Raw genomic sequence first — 17,654 nt, forward strand, 5'->3', positions numbered from 1 at the left:
GGAGAGAGAGAGAGAGAGCCTCGTTTTGAAACGAAATAGAACAAGAAAGCCTACGCGTCGATATATACGCGTCCAAACGTTGCGACGCTCTACACAAAAGAAGGTTGCCCCTGGTAACCGTTGTAAAGGGGGGAGGGGGGAGGTTACGGCCGCGCGCGTTGTGGCGTCAACGAACCACGTGGTTCCAGCCAACGGTGTTTCACTTTCCCGTCGCCCTTGGGAGACGAAAGGAAAAAATGGAAAAGAAAAAAAAGGGTAGCTGGCCACGCGGATGAGAGGGTTGGTAGGGAAGAAGGGGAGTCAGTATAGATGTTTGGGAGGGAGCGCGCGCTCAAGTCCGAGCACGCCGCAGTCGCCACTGCCGTCAGGGAGGCGCGTGTACCGGCGGGAGGTGGCCATAGCGTCGTCGTTTGCAGGATCGTCGCTTTGTGCAGAGATCCTTGTGCGGTGGTGTATGCATCGTGTTGTGTGCTAGAAAAGAGCAGAACCGTCACACTCGCCTTTCCGGGACGTGTGTCTTAAAAGCTCGTCACCAAGGTCTAGTTGTCGTAGACCTGGACCGAAGGAGGACTGCTGGACGGACGGAACAAAGTCCTGGTGCTTGGACTGCCTTTGAAGCTGGACACCCGGCGAACTGTCACTGAGGAAACGTTGGATGCTTGAGCCTTGACGACGTCGCTAGTAACCCTGACGCTCTCCAGAGATCCCATCGGAACGCTGTCGACTAAGAGCTCGTCCGTGAGTGTCAAAACCTTCAAGAGCTGTCCCCGGTCGCGGGGAGGATGGTGTAAATTGAACGCGGTCATCTGTGCTCCGAGTGAGTGTTTATTGACACCAGCAAGACAACAACAACAAAAGAACGAGGCATCGGCTCGACTGGTATCGTCGGGTAGGTCCAGAAGCCGTACGCGCCTCCTGTCCTGGACCTGCCGACAACCAGAGACGTTGTTTGGTCGGCGGAGGCAGTGGGCGGTGTGGAAGATGCCCGCATAGGCTGCGCAGTCGTCATGCCGGCCTTTCGTGGCCGACGATGCCGAACCGCCGACCGGCACAGCTCTAGTATGCCATGAGCGAGGACTTGGAGGCTGCCCTGCCGCCTACAGACGCAGAGGGCCAGAACTGCATCAGCTACGGAAACCCGTTGCCATCGCGGTGAGTTAACCCTTGCAAAAATCGTGCTTGGCATTCGGTTACGTCACAACAGAAAGAATATTGAGGACAACGAGGCGCTCAGTGGAGACAACATAATTGCTGTATGGCATTTTTGTAGAGTTGCGTCTGCTTCGATTGGTGTTATAAATGTTAGTAACATTCTACAAGCCGATGTTATAAACGCTGAAACAGAAAAGGCGTGAGTAAATACAAAACTTAAGTTACAAAAAAAGAAAAAAAGGTTTACACAGAACGACCTCAAATTATAGCCGCGGAACAATTCAATAGAGCGGTTACATTGCCGAAAAACAACGAAACTAACTACGGGAGGCTGCACAACTAAAACAGATGAAGCAATATGAGAAGCTTGTAATATATATATATATATATATATGGATGATGAAAAATAAAAAAAAGAAAGTTCCACAACCTCGCGGTAATCTGCACGATTCAGTGTTTTGCTGCGGATATTTTATTTGGGTCTCACTGCAAAGACCTCAAAATGGCCGTTCGCATACTTTCTAGAACATAGCTGGGAGTTACCCTTCAAGATTTTTTTTGCAAGTCATCAGTCTTTTTCAGTTTGCAGAAAGAACGCGACCAGATGACAGAAGCTAAAAAATAAACGCACACCACCCACACGAAGTGAGTCAAGTTAACAGCTAAAAACTGTTTACTAGCCGCAAGCACTGTGTATACCTACGTTTAGAGACCAGTTAACTCTCCTGCCATCCTACGTTTACAGATCTATATCACCGAAAAAATAACGCGGTTAAGCCCGGACTGTTTTTTTTTTTGTCGCTACTGAGGCTGCAACTTCATTTTTGCGTGTGAGGTAAGCAAACAAGAAATTCAGCTTTTCAGTGTTTGTTCCTGCGGTATGTTTGCACAACCCGTGCTGTTCAGAAGAAGCTTAAATGAGCGGTCCATGTGAATTTTTGTTTGAATCGAGATAGATGGCAACTGCAGAGGTGCTTCCATATGACCGCTTAACCATTCTGAGTCAGGCGTGCTGCAAAATACTAACATACACAAACTGCAGCGGCAGCACTAATCTTGACATAGGCCTCATATTGTTTGGAGAGGTCGAAAATTGGTAAATAAAATAGATAAGCAAAGGCAGAAAATTTACATCTGTAACCAAGAACCAAAAAACACATATCGCACTTTTGCAAACAGTATCTGTTACAGAACACATGAGAGGGTAAGTCAGGTATGGAGTTGCGGTTTGGGTGAAATTGTCACAATGCTTGCGAGGGCGTTGCGAAAGACGTATTATGTTTGTGGTATATTTCACAGTGATGTTCGGTGCATCATTTTTGATCGCTCTAGTTGTTTGTATACTGATGAAGCTAACAAAATTGTGACATTGTTTTTTGTTGCTTAATTAGAGTTATATCCTTTTAATACTTTTTTATAGTGTCGCAATCATTTACAAACCTTTGTGAAGAGATGACTGGTGTGTATGATGGCTTTATTCTTAAATTTTCTGCTATGTACCATTTTGTTTCAATTAAATAAATCTAATCAAAGTTGATGCATTAGATGTCATCAATACTGATTTCTTCCTTCTGCATTTGAATAGGAGTTTTCATGCCAAAGGTTTTTTATAAGCAGCGTTTCACGCCAAATGTTTTTATGACTCGTCAAAGGTTTTATAAGCCGTGCCGAAGGTTTTTGTAAGCATGTCAAGGCTCGAACCAGCTGTACTAGTGTGTTCCAGTTTGTGCAAATGTCGTCGAAAGCTAGGCCTAATCTATATGCCGCAAATAAGTTGTAACGCATCAGTTAATTATTTAATACATCATCCACTTGTTCAACTGCAATAAATCGCACGATAATGCGTGCGATTCGGCTCACACAGCAAGCGAAAGCGCGACTGCGCATGCGCCGCATGCACAGTTCCTTAGCCTATACCCTTATAACTGCGTCCAGTCGGTGAGAGATGGTTCCACTCACCCCATAAAATATGTGACGTTTTTTTTTCTTCAAGAAGAGCCAACTCCAGGAACCGAAACTGCGCTAAATTTCACGGGAGCATAAAGAGCGCATAAGTATCCTTCACTTTTAAAACAATTGTAAACAAAATGGGGCAATACGTCATTGTAATGTGAACTCAAAAAGACAGTTCCCAATAAAAAATGAGCCAAATGCTGCATCTGCTCGAAAAAAACTGAGCAAGATCCATTAAAACAGCGCTGCGTCGACAATCGGGACCAAAACAACCAACATAGACGCATCCTAATAATAATATCTGGGGTTTAACGTCCCAAAACCACGATATGATTATGAGAGACGCCGTAGTGGAGGGCTACGGAAATTTCGACCACCTGGGGTTCTTTAACGTGCACCTAAATCTAAGTACACGGGCCCCAGACATTTTCGCCTCCATCGAAAATGCAGCCGCCGCGGCCGGGATTCGATCCCGCGACCTTCGGGTCAGCAGTCGAGCGCCATAACCACTAGACCACCGTGGCGGGGCATGGCCGCATCCTATCTGTTTCATTTGTGTCCTAGTAGTTGCTTTCCTATTGTGCTTTCGTTCCGCAGTTAGTTTTTCTTGGGCGAGTTGGTACTTACTTAAGGACAGGATGCTGCAGGACATAAATCGAATATAAAGAATAAGATGCCGACTTTCCTACTTGTTTCTACTTTTAGTGTTTCCTTTCGAGTTTTGCTCTACAGTAGCATGTCCTTCTTTCGCTCCAAGATGGTATACTTGAAATAGAAGACAAATTAAGATATTCGGCACGGATATATTCCTTGAAGAAGAAAAGGCGATCCGGAACGGCGCGTCATGAAACTAGCTAAGAAGAAGAAGAAGAGCTGAAACATTTTCTGAAGGCCTCCAATAGATGCCAAGAACGAGAAAACGCTGCCTACAGTCCAGAATGGTGCGCCTCTTGCCTGGGAGGACCACTCGCTCTACAAGTACAGTTACCGCCATTACGCCCATGCAACAAATGACTGAACCGACGGAAGCACAATGGGGACATTATTTTTGCCGCAAAATATTGCTATATCGTTCATCCGGTCTGACTTACACTTCTTTTGCGAGCTAATTTAAGCCCAAATTAAATGTTACAATCTATAAAAGCCAAGTCCAAATTTCACTCCCGAATACCGATGATAGTTGGCTGATAGATTTTAGCCGCAATAAAGTTTTGAGGTATATTGGTGGCATGAATACACTGGCAAAAAATTGTTGGAGCAGGATCCACCACATTGTCAGTCGCAAAAAAACTGCTTATTTCTCAGTTTGAGTTAAAATGGACTTGGCTCTTTTAGAAAAAAAAAAAAAAAACACCACCACATATGATGTATGTTCGCTGTCAAGTGCCGTCCTTCTTGGGTGAGTTGGCATATAGTTAAATATGTGACATAAAAAGAAAACGTGAATTTCATGGCCCGAGCGTCTTTTTTTTTTTCTTTTCGTCCAAATATTGCAGCCTTCTCACGTACTCTAACTGATCAGATAAGCATGCCGAGTAAACAGAGATTGCTTCCGTGCATAATGTGTTTAACTGAGAGCCCCAGGTCTATATACATACTGTGTTGCTTTAAGATGCGGCTTAAAATTTTTTAAAGCACATCAAGCGCTGTGCCGCGGAAACTTTAATGAAGTGAATGAAGAAAAAAACTTGAAATTAAAGGCAATTCAGGAACCGCAACCCTGTTCACGCGCTGGCAATGTCAACAAGAAAACAGTTTGTCGAAACACGATATCTGCAAATACACTGCTAGGTTGAGAACATTCAGGAGACAAGAAACATGGAGTGCAACGACATAATTATAATAAACGCACATTTACTTGTGCCCGATATTTTTCAACAACATGCCACATCTCGTGCGAATTAACGGCTGTCAGACACTTCTTTAACGGCCGATTTTTGTGCGAATCTACAAGTAGCTACCGTACGCCGATTTTCCCATACGTTTGGTTACTGGCGTTCAAAACTGAGGCGTAAATACCTGGCGCGCAACTTCCAATTACCGAACACACGCCACTCTGATTACACAAATCAGCCAGCCAAATCAATCAATAAACCAGCTAAAGAGCGAGCAAGGTGCGGAAGCAAGGTATGATTCAACGATCAGTTGAGAGAATGCAACCGAGTGCTATGAACTTCAACCTGAACCCCAACTGTGCGTTCAAGAGACTGCAAAGCTAGCGCAAACACACAAGATTCGTCGAGTGTCCAAGTAAATGGCTCCTTATTCGATGTCACTGAGCGCGTGAGACTATGTTTTACGGCGTCGGATTTAGCGAACACACGTGTGACACGAAACGAGACCGATGGAGCAGTGAAGAGTTCGCGAGTACACGGCGACAATTGCCACGCATTTCGTTCGCGGTTACGACGCTTACCACGCGCTCCATTCATACCATCGATGACTCGAAGTCCCTTCCAATGTATTAACGCGATAGCGTTAAAGAACTTGTTTCGCAGAAATTCCGGTGTCGGCGTCGTTGTCCGTGAGTGAAAATTCGAGACCAGATGCAAATTAAGAAATAATAAAGAAATCTTCAATTTCAGTGGGAATCAAACATGACTTCTGCGTGCAAGCAGGCGTTCTACCACAGAGCCACGCCCGTGCTCGAAATTGCTACGAAAAATAAAACACTATATGAATATTATATATGTTGTGCGAGGAGCGTCGTTGAACACATGCATGTAATATTGCCTGGCAGAAGCTTAGAATCACACCAGGCGTCAGAACATGTGAACTGCGCACCGACTGGTTGGGCTGAAGGCCCACCGATTACAAAACACACAGGTATAATTAGTTATCATTATGAACAACAGCATCAACAACGCGTGCAGCTTCGCAAGTGCGCCTGTTGCCTTACGGACGCGTAGTGGGCACCTCGCCAAATCGCAAAAGGAAGAACTATGTGTTGGTGGGCACTTCGCGACTGTACTTGCAGTAGACATTCTAGGATAGCTTGAAACCGCCAGTTTACAGGTGCACACAGACGTTCCTTTACTTGCGTCACGGTTTAGGTGTCCATCCAGGAGCGAAGCAAGGCTAGCGATTGAGAAGATGATGCGTACAGGGTCGGATTACTCTATCGCGTTCTACTCTTGAAGGCGAAGCTCAAGCGTCGCCTTCAATCTTCCATTTCCAATGAGTGTAACACGGCATCGAGGTGGGAAGATTGGTCTCCTCTCAACGCACACCAGCAACGCGCCGGACGGCCCGGAAGAGAAATGGCCGCGGCCACCCAATGTTGCCGGCACGCAGCCAACCTTTGCGGTACCGTGAATTGTATTCCAGTGACTGTAGCGCGCGCGCGATGCGAGCGTCGCAGCGAGAGCGGAGGGAGCGCCGCACGGTACGCGCGGGCGCAGCGAGTGAGGTAACCCGTTCCTCAAGTGATACGAAGGGTACAGTACGCTATACTGTAGTTTCCTGTTGTAGATGTACCTACACCCCAAACCATGTCTCCGCAGCATTATTTGCAGCCAAGCTATAGGAATTGTACGGTCTAATGAGACCCTTAATTAATCCTAACTATACTCGGGGACAACTTTCTGTGGCAATGAAGGGAAAGCTACGGGGGCGGAGCGTCTGCACAAGTACTGCTACGCGAAGTAGTCCGGTTTGGCGCGCGTCTCGTAACGCCGTGGAAAGTGATGGCTAGCGTTGCATTTCGACGCAAACGCTGCTTAGCGTCTAAGGTACGGGTAAAAGGCGCGACTTTTAGGGGCGAAGCTCCTTATAGCGGCACCCGTTCGTCCCTCGTAGCGTAGTATGTAACCAGTCTTACGCTTTGACCTGCAAGGTGGTGCCGGTGGGAGATTTTTCCTGTGCGTTGTTGAGCAATAAAAAATTCGCAGCGTTAGCTAAAAGCCGACTTCTTCTGTCTCTCATTCCCATTAGCAGCCATTCTTTACCTCCAAGGTAGTACCTGGTGAGATTTCTCCTGTGCGTGATTAAACAATAAAAATTTTGTTCAAAACGCCGTTGATTGATGAAATAAACCAACAAAAGACGCCAGATGTTTTGTAAAAGCAAAACGAAAGAACGCCAGATGTTTCTAAAGCAAAACGAAAAGACGCCAGCTGCTTAACGAAAGACGCCAGATGTTTTATAAGCAATGGTTTTCTAAACAATGAAAATTCACAGCGTACATGTAAAATTAAAGTGCGCTTCAAGTCGTCATAACTCATCGAACCTTTAGTATAAACGCGCCCGATCTCACGTCGGTGATGATGTACTGGGCAGAATTCACGGAAGATTCACGGTTTACCGATGAACCTCCGCAGCTTCGCCCACTCATCATCATTCACTCCGTGGATATGCTGTGATTTTTCACGCACGCAAAAACGCAAAGTGACAGCGTATAAAGTAAAAGAAATACAAATATCTCGCTTGTGTGCGCTGCGTTTCGTCTCAAAAAGGTACATGTAGAAAATGAAGGAGTATTTTATATATCTCACGCAGAAAATACGGACGCAATTGTGGGACTACATTCATTAGCGGTGGGATACGTGCATTGTGGCTCTGTAGCTTTCCCTTCATTGCCACAGAAATACTGCACGGGGCAAGTGAACTCCTTCTAATAAGCGAACACTTGACCCACTAAACGTTCTTTTCCTATGCTCCCTTAAAGGGCCCCTCACCAGGTGACCTAACGAATTTTAGTTAGACATTGCACGTTGTTGCGAGCCCAATAAAGAGCATTTTGCCACAAGAATTTTTCTAATCGGTTGGTTAGAAGCTGAGAAAAACAATAATTTGTAGCGGCGCGAAACCATGATGCGAGGAGGCGAGCTGCAAACCCTTGCCGCTCGCTCCGTGTAGCCTTCGCAAGCCAAATCCCTTCCCTGCCCTCTTCGGCACGCGAGCAGAAGGATCACATAACGCATACGCATGAACACGTCATGCGCACAAAATGTCACGAGCGCATGACGTGCCCGAACCAGCCCGAACCCCCGAGACGCGAGCGGTGTTGTGGAGGCGTTCTTTGCGCTTCATCTCTGCAAGTTATGCCGAATGCGCCCTCGCAGATCACTTGGCTTTTAACCTATTACTGAGCACGAAAGCTTCAACATTTGTACGGACGCGAGACTAGCGGTGTGCCGCATGAACATCTAGTTAGACACGGGAAGATAAATGAGCCTAATGAGCGCTGGAACGCGGTAGAAAATTAGTTTCTTTGCAACGGGTGGCGTCTGCACGATGCGCAAAGCGCGAGAACACGAACGCGTGCGAAACGGAGGTAGATTAGTCTCGAATCTCGCTGCGATTCGCAGTAAAAATTAAAAAAAAGAAAACGCTCACATTTCGTTTGTGTGTTTTATTATTGCTCTCAAGTTTTATTCATCCATTCAAGCAACAAATTACGCAAACTACACGTCGTGTCAAATAATTATCGCAGTGTCACGTGCTACTGTTGGCACGTCAGAGCACAGTCGTCTACGTAGAGGAGCGACGTCACAGCACTACCATCTACATAGGGGCCGTTTTCTCATGTACGTCATCCCCTCATTCTCTGGGCGCGCGGACGCGAGAAGAAGGGAAAGCAGCGTTCAGCTTGAAATTTGACCCATTTACGCGGCGCGTAGCGTTGCAAATTTTGGCAGACGTAATCATGAACGCCCAGTGCATGCATTGCGCTCGTCAGCTCAAAATTGTCAAACCTGGTGAGGGGCCCTTTAAGCAGATATATGGGCACTTTTCTGTGCTTCATGGTATAAGTAGCCCTTATAATTGGCTTCATGGGGCTACTGATACCTTGTATGGGTACACGTAAGGGTTACTACAGCTCTCAAGAATAGCACGCGTGATAGCTCTTTTTCCTATCGACAACCAGCCACCTTGTACATCGTTCACAGCAATTCCATCGCGTACCTATTCCATTAAAATTTTCAAAGAACCTAAAGCTTCGAAAGAAGTGAAAATAATTTTGCTGGGAGCGTGGAACCTTTAACCTATTCGGTCTTGAACGCATGAACGAGATCAGAATGGAAAGAGTCAGCTCTGAATATTGGCTGGCCGGGATGAAGACTAGAGCACTGCACGGGCTCGGGCCTACCCGAAAACCCGGGCCCGGCCCGGCCCGTGGGCCGGGCCGGGCCGGGTAAAGTAGCTTTCACGGCGGGCCCGGGCCGGGCTCGGGCCTGAAGCTCCGGGCTTAGGGCCGGGCCCGGGTTTGAAGTGGCGGGCTCGGGTCGGGCCGGGCTTGGACTTTGCTCCGTTCTTAAAGGGTCGCTAAAGTGAAACACTGAATCGGTTTAGACCGATAAAGTGTACTCTGAGAACCCGAACGTCATTAATTTGACCATCAATGAGTTCATTAATAAATAAGAAAATCAAGGTCAAAGTTCCATTTTGAAATTTCGCGCTGAAATCTCTGCACGTGACGTCACGGATTTCAAACTGTATTCGTCGCATTTTGGGGACATTGGCTCAACGAAATTTCCAGAAACTTGGTATGTTAAGTCTATGACCCCCTCAGAGGTCAATGAACTTCATTTTTACCCACTATAAACTACATAGGGCCCAGTAGATGCCGTCAGAATCTATGGCGTCATGGCGTTTGCTGCGTGAATTTCAAGTTGGTGTCGTTACCTGCATTTTCCTACGAGTTTTCTTTCTTACCAAGAGTCTTGTCGCGGCGAGCGTGGTGCTTTTGGATTGGTAAAAGAGTAATTTACTGACAATAGAAAAATCGTTTTGTGCATACATATAAGTCCCACATTTTATCTCGAAAAAACGCTTTTTCTATGTGGGGTAAGCTCTTTGGAGAAGTTTTATGAGGGATAAGTACTGAACTGATTGTTCTTCTTGCATATGAGCTACTTGATTTATCTGAAACGGACGAGCTAAAGGTAAATAGACCAGTCGCTTATATGTAACATCTCGCTATTCCGTGCTAGATTTGCTTTCGTTATTATTTTATTTCCCAAATGTTACTCTGTAATCGCAGTAATAAATGTAATATAATAAAATTATACTTATGAGATGTCATCGCAAGAGCGATCACAGAGCTACAAAGCGGGGAAACGTTGTTGAAAGTTAGAGCCCCCTTCTAAAACGAAAGGACTGCATGGAGTCTCTCTCCGTGCACATAGAATCCCTCTGCACATAGAATCCCTCTAAAGACGCATTCTTTTTCTGTGACTCTGTGACGGCTCCCAGTGGTCATGTGGCGCGAGATGGACATGCACAACCTGCTTCTTGTGGCCACACTGTTAATGTCTGAGCTTTCGTCTTGTTCCGCCATATCAGGGGTCTCAAACTCACCTCAACTAACGGGCCGCATTCACGAAAGTTTACTCCCGCAAGGGCTAGGGCAATGACGAAGGTAGGAGCGTGGGAGGGGGAACAGGTTATAAAGCTACCGTCATTTCACAGCAGACCTTTCCCATATCTCATATACGGGATCATTTCTGAAGGGGATTTGGCGGCAGGAGTCCCACAACATATCGATGCCCATTGTTGCAAAATAGTGCGGAACGGAGCAGCTTGGAGCGTGCCAGACTATATCGAAGAAGAGGAAACCGAGGGGCACTGAGGGCACGTGCACGTGGCCGGGCAGCAGTTCGCCTTTAGTATTGCCATTAAACGGACGTCTCTCTTTCACGTCTGGGGAACCAGTCATTTCGTATCACCCATAATGACTAAAATCTCGACGCCGATTCTGAAATATAGCTCCTGTTTCACGGTTATGTATCAACACACGGTGACCGTAGGGGGCGCCTTACAAAAAATATCCTTTCGATCTGTGATGCCTGTGTATCTCAAGAACATACTTATAAAGAAAAAAAAAACATGATTGATCCCTCTGTTATAGGAATCGGTATAACACGAAAGTAAAACGTGTCTTCACAGACGTAGTTGAGCGTTTGTTGTGCATTGTTTCGCCCCGAGGGCGAAGGAATGAATGCTATAGCAACAAGTTGTAATGTCACGCGAAGAACGGCAAGCAGCTCGAAACTTCCAACACGTTGCTCAAGCACAAAGGACGCACGGAACGAACATGCACAGGATGAGCGCGAACTAACAACGGTCACAGCTCGACAGTTAAAGCGCGCTGGTCAAATACAAAGGAGGACGCACGAAACGAACGCACAAGTATACACAGGATGAGCGCGAATTGTCACAGTTGTAACTTACTTGTTTGTGAGCAGCGCGCCCCTTTCGCAAAAGCGGCCGCTGCAGTGTGCGAAATGACCTTCGTGCTCTCTGTAACTTGAACGCAAAGTTGCGGTGAGAGGGCAAGACGTACAAGATAAGCGCGCGCGCAGGAGCTACCACGCCCTGTAGAGGCATACGCTCATCTCAACGCGGAGGGCGACGACACTTAAAGCGCGCTGTTCGAACCCTTCGCGCCATCTCGCTAATGATAACGAAAACACGCTGATGTACCCTGATCTCTGAGTACCGCTACTGGTGAATGGTGTATATAAATAGCACGCCGTTAGTATGACGAAGAACATGCCGTTTGTGGCGGAGTCGTTTCGCGCTGTGCGCTGGGGATCAAGAGGTCGTGAGTTCGATTCCAGGTGACGGAACTTTTTCTTCTAGTTTTTCTTTGCCATATGTTAGTCTTTATATCTTTATATTTTAGAACGTCATATCCGTGACGGAAATGCGTCAGTGAAGCCGTGGTGGACCCCGGCATAAAACACTTTCGTGTTAAAAAATGGGATCAAGGCAGTCATGTGCGGGCGACGGGCCGCTAGCGAGAGGTCCGCGAGCCGCGTGTTTGAGGCCCTATATAGTGCGCTATATAGTGCGAGAGCTACATGATACTGCCGCAACAGCGTTGGAATGTGCAGGAACAGAATAGGTCCATTAAAGAAGGCGTGGGGTGAAGTATATTCGCTTGACAAAATATCTGGCTTGAAAAAGGACAATGACAGATTTCGTGCCGGGTGATGTCCCTTTAACTCGAACCATATGCATCTAATGAGTTAGCTTCGAGAAGCTTAGTCGCGCCTTTATTACCAAACTCGAACGAACCCCGAAAATATATCGAAATCGCGTCGTCCACTTCCTGCCAGTCCTAACCGCGTAGTCCAATGGCCACCTTCTACCGGTACAACATCGCTGGGAAGGCATAAGCCATTATATTATGAAAAAAAAAAAAAACGAGCACGGTGCAAACCGTGCATAACATACTCTGCTGAAATTTGCAAGGAGAAGCCCTCAAAGAGGAGGTTTATAGATGAGAAATAGTTTTTTTTTCTTCCTTTCGGCTGCTTATACGCATACACGTGGTGCGAGCGGTTCCATACCTTTACCTAGATTAGTGTATTTGCAACAACGGTCACAAATTTCGTTTTTTCCTTCTGTTTCTCTTGCTGTGGCAAGGCGCTACAATGGTGAAAACAGGTGGTACATATCGAGAAGGGTGCACGCTGGGCTTTGTGGTTACAGCATGCTATACATTTCAATAGGCTATAGAGTGCAATAAAAACAAAGTGAAGTGAGCGTTTTGTTCTCTGCCAAGCTAATCTAGAACACATGCTCTGGCGGTGCTCCGTGTTACGTGGCGGCGAAGTCATCACGCGGTCCAAATGGGAGGCTTCTATTACCAGCTCTGCGCTAGAACAGCTATATGGGCAGTCCAACGGGCCTGCGACGCAGCAGAGAGACTTGGTCTTTCTGTTCCGATGTCGGAGCGGCCCGCAACGTGCTAGAGCGCGTTCCGATGGACCATAATAAAGTTTATCCATCTATCAATCCATCCTTTGTTGTTATTGCGCTCCCTATCGAAAGTGAACTCGTGCTGCAAATCACTTTCGTTGCTATAATGTCTGCTACAAAACGCCCTTCATGATCCCCAGTGTATTTGTAGAAAAAATGGGTACGGTATACAACTGCCGAACAAACAATCATTGTATCCAATATGTCCCCTCATCTGTTTGCACCGTGAGCCCCTTTTTACCAGAAATTACCGTATGGTAAAGTATAATTGTTAGCGAAACATACGCCAACAAAGCGTAGATATTTGCCACTTAAAACACCTTGCTGTCGATTCCATGTTCGGGCAACACCACCTAGATTACTGGGTCGGGCCTCAGTCGGGCCTCATCTGTGGTCGGGCCGGGCCGGGCCGGGTAGGCGCAATTTTTTCTCGGGTTCGGGCCGGGCCCGGGTATCATCTTGAGTCACCGGGCCGGGTTCGGGCGGGTAAATTTGAACTAGTTCCGGGCCCGGGCCGAGAATTACGGCCCGTGCAGTGCTCTAATGAAGACAGCACGTCAGACGGGGCTGAGGAAGGTCCTCAGGCGCGACTCTGCGTTTGTCCACTCTGCCACCTTATAATAGGTAGTTTTAGAATAGGGTACGCAAAGATGGCGTTCTTTGGGTACGTACCCAAAGAACCTCTTCCGTCACTTAACGCAAGAAGATAGCGTACGACGCATGCGCAGTGGCGATGAACGCTAACGCAAAGCTTTGCGTACCTTATTCTAAAGGAAGGAACACAAAAGGGAGAAGGCAGTGCCTGATGTCTAATGCAACGTTCGGGTGATTGTTGCAGAGCGCTCCGGAGGCTCTGAAAAAATGATGTAAACGACCAACGTTGCGGTACTACTAAAATAAGCGGGCCAATACATGATAAGGAAGGAGTAACATGCATATCTGCTTGTTCTTGTCCTAGAGCTTTCAAGCTGTTGAATTCACCCCTTTAAAACACGGTTAGAGCACACTCAAGTGACCACCCGAATGTGCCATAAGGATTCTTTAGCGAATATCCAGTCAAAATCTCTAAGCGAAAAAGCGGGACAACCTGTATCTGCAAAATAACTTCGTAATTGATCAAGCTAAGGCGTGTGGTCATAGTACTGCAATACCTTTTTTAAAAGTTGGAACCATTCCACTTAGTGTCGCACTGTCTGTGGGATAGGCACACCTTTGACCAGCCCATGATGTAAAGTGATGACGTCATCATGTGACGTCATCGTTCGCTCGGAGGAGGGCGTCGCAAAATAGACCAGGTGGGCCATTTACAGTTCCGCTGTAAAAATACGTAGGGCTCCATAAAATACACTTGACACATATAGTCGTACATAGAGAATAATGAATAAAACCCACGGCTTACCGAGGGCGTCAGGGCTCGAACCCTCGACCTTCTGAGCATGTGGAGTACCGAAACATGCACATCTGAATTGTATATATGGCCTTGAATCCCGAATCAACCAAGTTCATTGGAGTTTCTGCATAATTTCTTTTTCATTGAGCGATCGGGGCTATGTAAAGATTATTTGTAGCCGAAACAACCAGGAGTTTTGCTATGACTACAGTGGCAACTATTTGTGAAACATTGACTGCATATATGTCGTAAAATGTACGTAGTAACGGTAATGGTAGTAACTTTACTACCTCTTAAAGGTTGCGACGTTGCCATGGAACCCACAAAAAGGTCGTAACCGTTACCAACGCGTTCGTTGTGCCATATTCATTCACGTTCTGTACATAATGGTCATAGTGACCAGTAACAACATTGTACAGTACACAGTTTTGTTTAATTCAACAGAGGGAGTCATGACAGGACGTTAAGTGAACCCCCATACACGACAACGAATACTCTACGCGATGCCTGGTTCAGGCTTATTAAGTCGTGGCAAGAGTAACCGAGTGACTGTTGTTTCTCTTCCAAGCACTTCCGGTCGAGCATTACTTCCAGTTTTCCGAATATTCAGAAAATGTTTTAAAAAAAATAGAACTGATACGAAGCCGATTGTTCTGGTTGAAGTTACATTGGCTACATGTGACATCGGAGCATAAGTTTACTTACAGTAAGGGCTAATTAACTGTCAAGATAATTAATGAAAATTGTCTGATGAGTTCATTGAAAGATCAGACGCTTTTCTTGTGAGCAGCTGCATGGTGTCGCTGCGCTCGTGGGATCGCACTAGTGACTGTCTCACGCAGGTGTGTCACGGGTTCTTCGTTTGTTTTCAAATGCGGGCGAATGACTGCGTTCCCATACTCCGCATACTTACCGCGAGGTTTGAAAACGCTGTTCGTGGTAACCGAGTTTAAGGGAATCGAGGAGTCACTGGAATATATGGAGCTTCGTATAGAATCCGAAAACTGTAACACACAGTCGCACCCCGTGAGACACGGCTATACACTTCGGAAGGTGGGACGTACAATGGTTTCATCGCTTCTCACAGCTCGCTCCGCGCGTTTCCCACGCATCCCCACGCACTGCTACCACCAAAAACGTAAACAAACAATGCTTCGAAAGCTCCTACTCCTGACAGTGCCACCGCAATCGCTTACGACACTAAAGAACCATCGCTCTCATCAGCGAAAGCAACATCATTTGCGCTACGCTTACGACAGTGTACAGTTTGTAGCCCCGTGGGGATGGACTGCGCAATCGAATAGACAACGCTTAAAGCTCACTCGCAGCAGGCCGTGCAACGACTTTGACGGCGATATAAGAGCTCGACAGTTGTGTTGCGCGGGAATGGGACGTCCGATAGCGAGTATGGCGCGCCGTATACGTGATGACAGGGACCGTTTCCATTAAAACGACCGTTCGACGTGCCTGCGCGCAAGAGGCCAGCTTCGCGACTCTGCGTTGTGTGTTGTTTCTATATGTGGTGATATACTGAGAGGGTCGTATAATCCGTAGGCATACACGTTGCGTGGGCCGGGCCGCGTAATTGATTTCCCACGCCTGCGGAAGGCCGAAAAGAGATGATGAAGCGCTTTCGAAGGGCGTGCGAAAGAAACAGTTTGAGATAATCATCGCTGTCGACTGCGTCGGCGCAACGCGCTCGATATCGTCCAGGGGAATTTCGGTCCGCACGTTACGGTGCGAAGTTCGAGCTGCTATGTGCTGCGGGTCGATTGCAGGGTGTATATATGGCGTGTGAAAGTCGGGAAATGAACGCCGGTTGGCAACAGTGTTTGGTGGATGCATGCAAACTCCTGCATCACCGGGGTTGCAATAGTAAATTTCTGGAGGCCGTAACAGCTGTGCGAACTATGCTCTTGCACAGTAAGGAGAGGGTGTTGCACACAGATTAACAGGTAGCCGCTCGATTTTCTCAGAAGAGACGTTTGGTTATCGGTGGCGACTTACTTTAGCCTATACCGTTTGCATGAGCGCCCGAGCGCGTTCACTACATTATATGTGGTTATGGACAGCTGTAATAGTCACATGCATATTGCATGGTTATTGACAGCATCTGGACAGACGCTTGCGTTAGCAAATTTCATGCTGGTGATAACATTGCCACATAGCCGCGTCATGCAGTTTAAGTGCATAACTCTTAAGCAGCGTGGGGGTATTACTGGCTTTTTTTCTTTCTTTGTGCAGGTATGTTATAGTTCAACCACAATTGCTTGTGTGTGAGGTTAGGTTAGCTTAGGCTTAGTCAATGAAGGCTGCAGGTCGTCGCGAGTAAATATTGTCATCGTTTTCGCTACTCTCTATGAAAGCGGGTATGGCTTGAAGCGCGCGCTGATCGGAAATAGTTGAATGAAAATTACGAAAAAAAAGTAAAAATAACAAAAGCTTTTTCGGGGAGAGTGGGAAACCATGCGAGAAGTCGACGTCACAAATCTTCTGCTCCAGAAATGATTGTGTATTGGAAACTGACCCTGTAGCTTCGCAGATATTTTGTAAATGCATGATGCGCTTGCCGGCATTATTTGTGATTGCGTTTATTATCGCGCACGCGCATAACACGTGCTGCCGTTTTAATTGCTTCTAAGCAACGTTAGCTGTTTATGAGCTCTATACTTTGGTCCCTGTGAGCCCTGCGAGGAGATGAACACATTCTATGCCACTGCTCATCATACCAGGCTCAACGACGTAGTATGGAAGCCAAGCTCCGTCACCTGGATTCAAGACCACTTACAGAAAAAAAGATCGTGGGACCTTGGCCTACGGTATCGCATATGCGCAAGGCCACGAAAGCCCTCTTGTGTTTCTTGAGGACTTCACGAGCGCCTGTGAACTAACAGCGCGAATTCGTGTCGTGTCGCTTCGAGCTAACTGTTCATCCATCTCTCTCTTATTCTTCTTCTTTCTTACTCTTACCCTTTCCTTTCTATTATTCCCCCTTCCCCCACCCCAAGTGTAGGGTAGCCAACCGAGCCAAAACTTGGTTAACTTCCCTGCCTTTCCTCTTCATATATCTCTCTCTCTACTCACGTCGATGTTTATTTTTTCCGCGCTTTTTCAAAATATACTTCCAATCATGAACCAATTCGCCCCAAAAACACGCCTTCACTTCAAAATATTTGCACCCTTTTAGGGCGTGCTTTTCGACGCACAACAATAATCGCCATCCGGCTTGCTTGAGTTTCTTTTCTTGAAAAAAAAAAGAAAAAAAAAACTGAATTTGCTACTTTCTTGACAAGAATGTTTTAACACGCTGATAGCGCGCACGCCGTTCGCGACCCGCCACGTAGCGTCAAAGCAAGGAAATGCACGCATTAAAGACGATTATTTTTGGGTGAAAAATGTACATTTTAAATGATGTAAACTGTTTTTAGACTGTTGATAGGCGATAGAA

General features: G+C 46.6%; 1 protein-coding gene across 1 annotated transcript in view; it reads left to right on the plus strand.

The window, feature by feature from the left end:
- Positions 1 to 947: 947 nt before the first annotated feature.
- Positions 948 to 17,654, plus strand: part of LOC119406379 (protein tyrosine phosphatase domain-containing protein 1) — a 90,736-nt gene continuing 74,029 nt past the window's right edge. The window contains exon 1 of the mRNA XM_049420070.1: positions 948 to 1,152. Coding sequence (XP_049276027.1) covers positions 1,067 to 1,152 — 86 coding nt within the window. The 5' untranslated portion in view covers positions 948 to 1,066. The remainder of the gene's footprint in view (positions 1,153 to 17,654) is intronic.

Source organism: Rhipicephalus sanguineus, chromosome 10 (genome assembly GCF_013339695.2).
Source record: "Rhipicephalus sanguineus isolate Rsan-2018 chromosome 10, BIME_Rsan_1.4, whole genome shotgun sequence".
Lineage (NCBI taxonomy): Eukaryota > Metazoa > Arthropoda > Arachnida > Ixodida > Ixodidae > Rhipicephalus > Rhipicephalus sanguineus.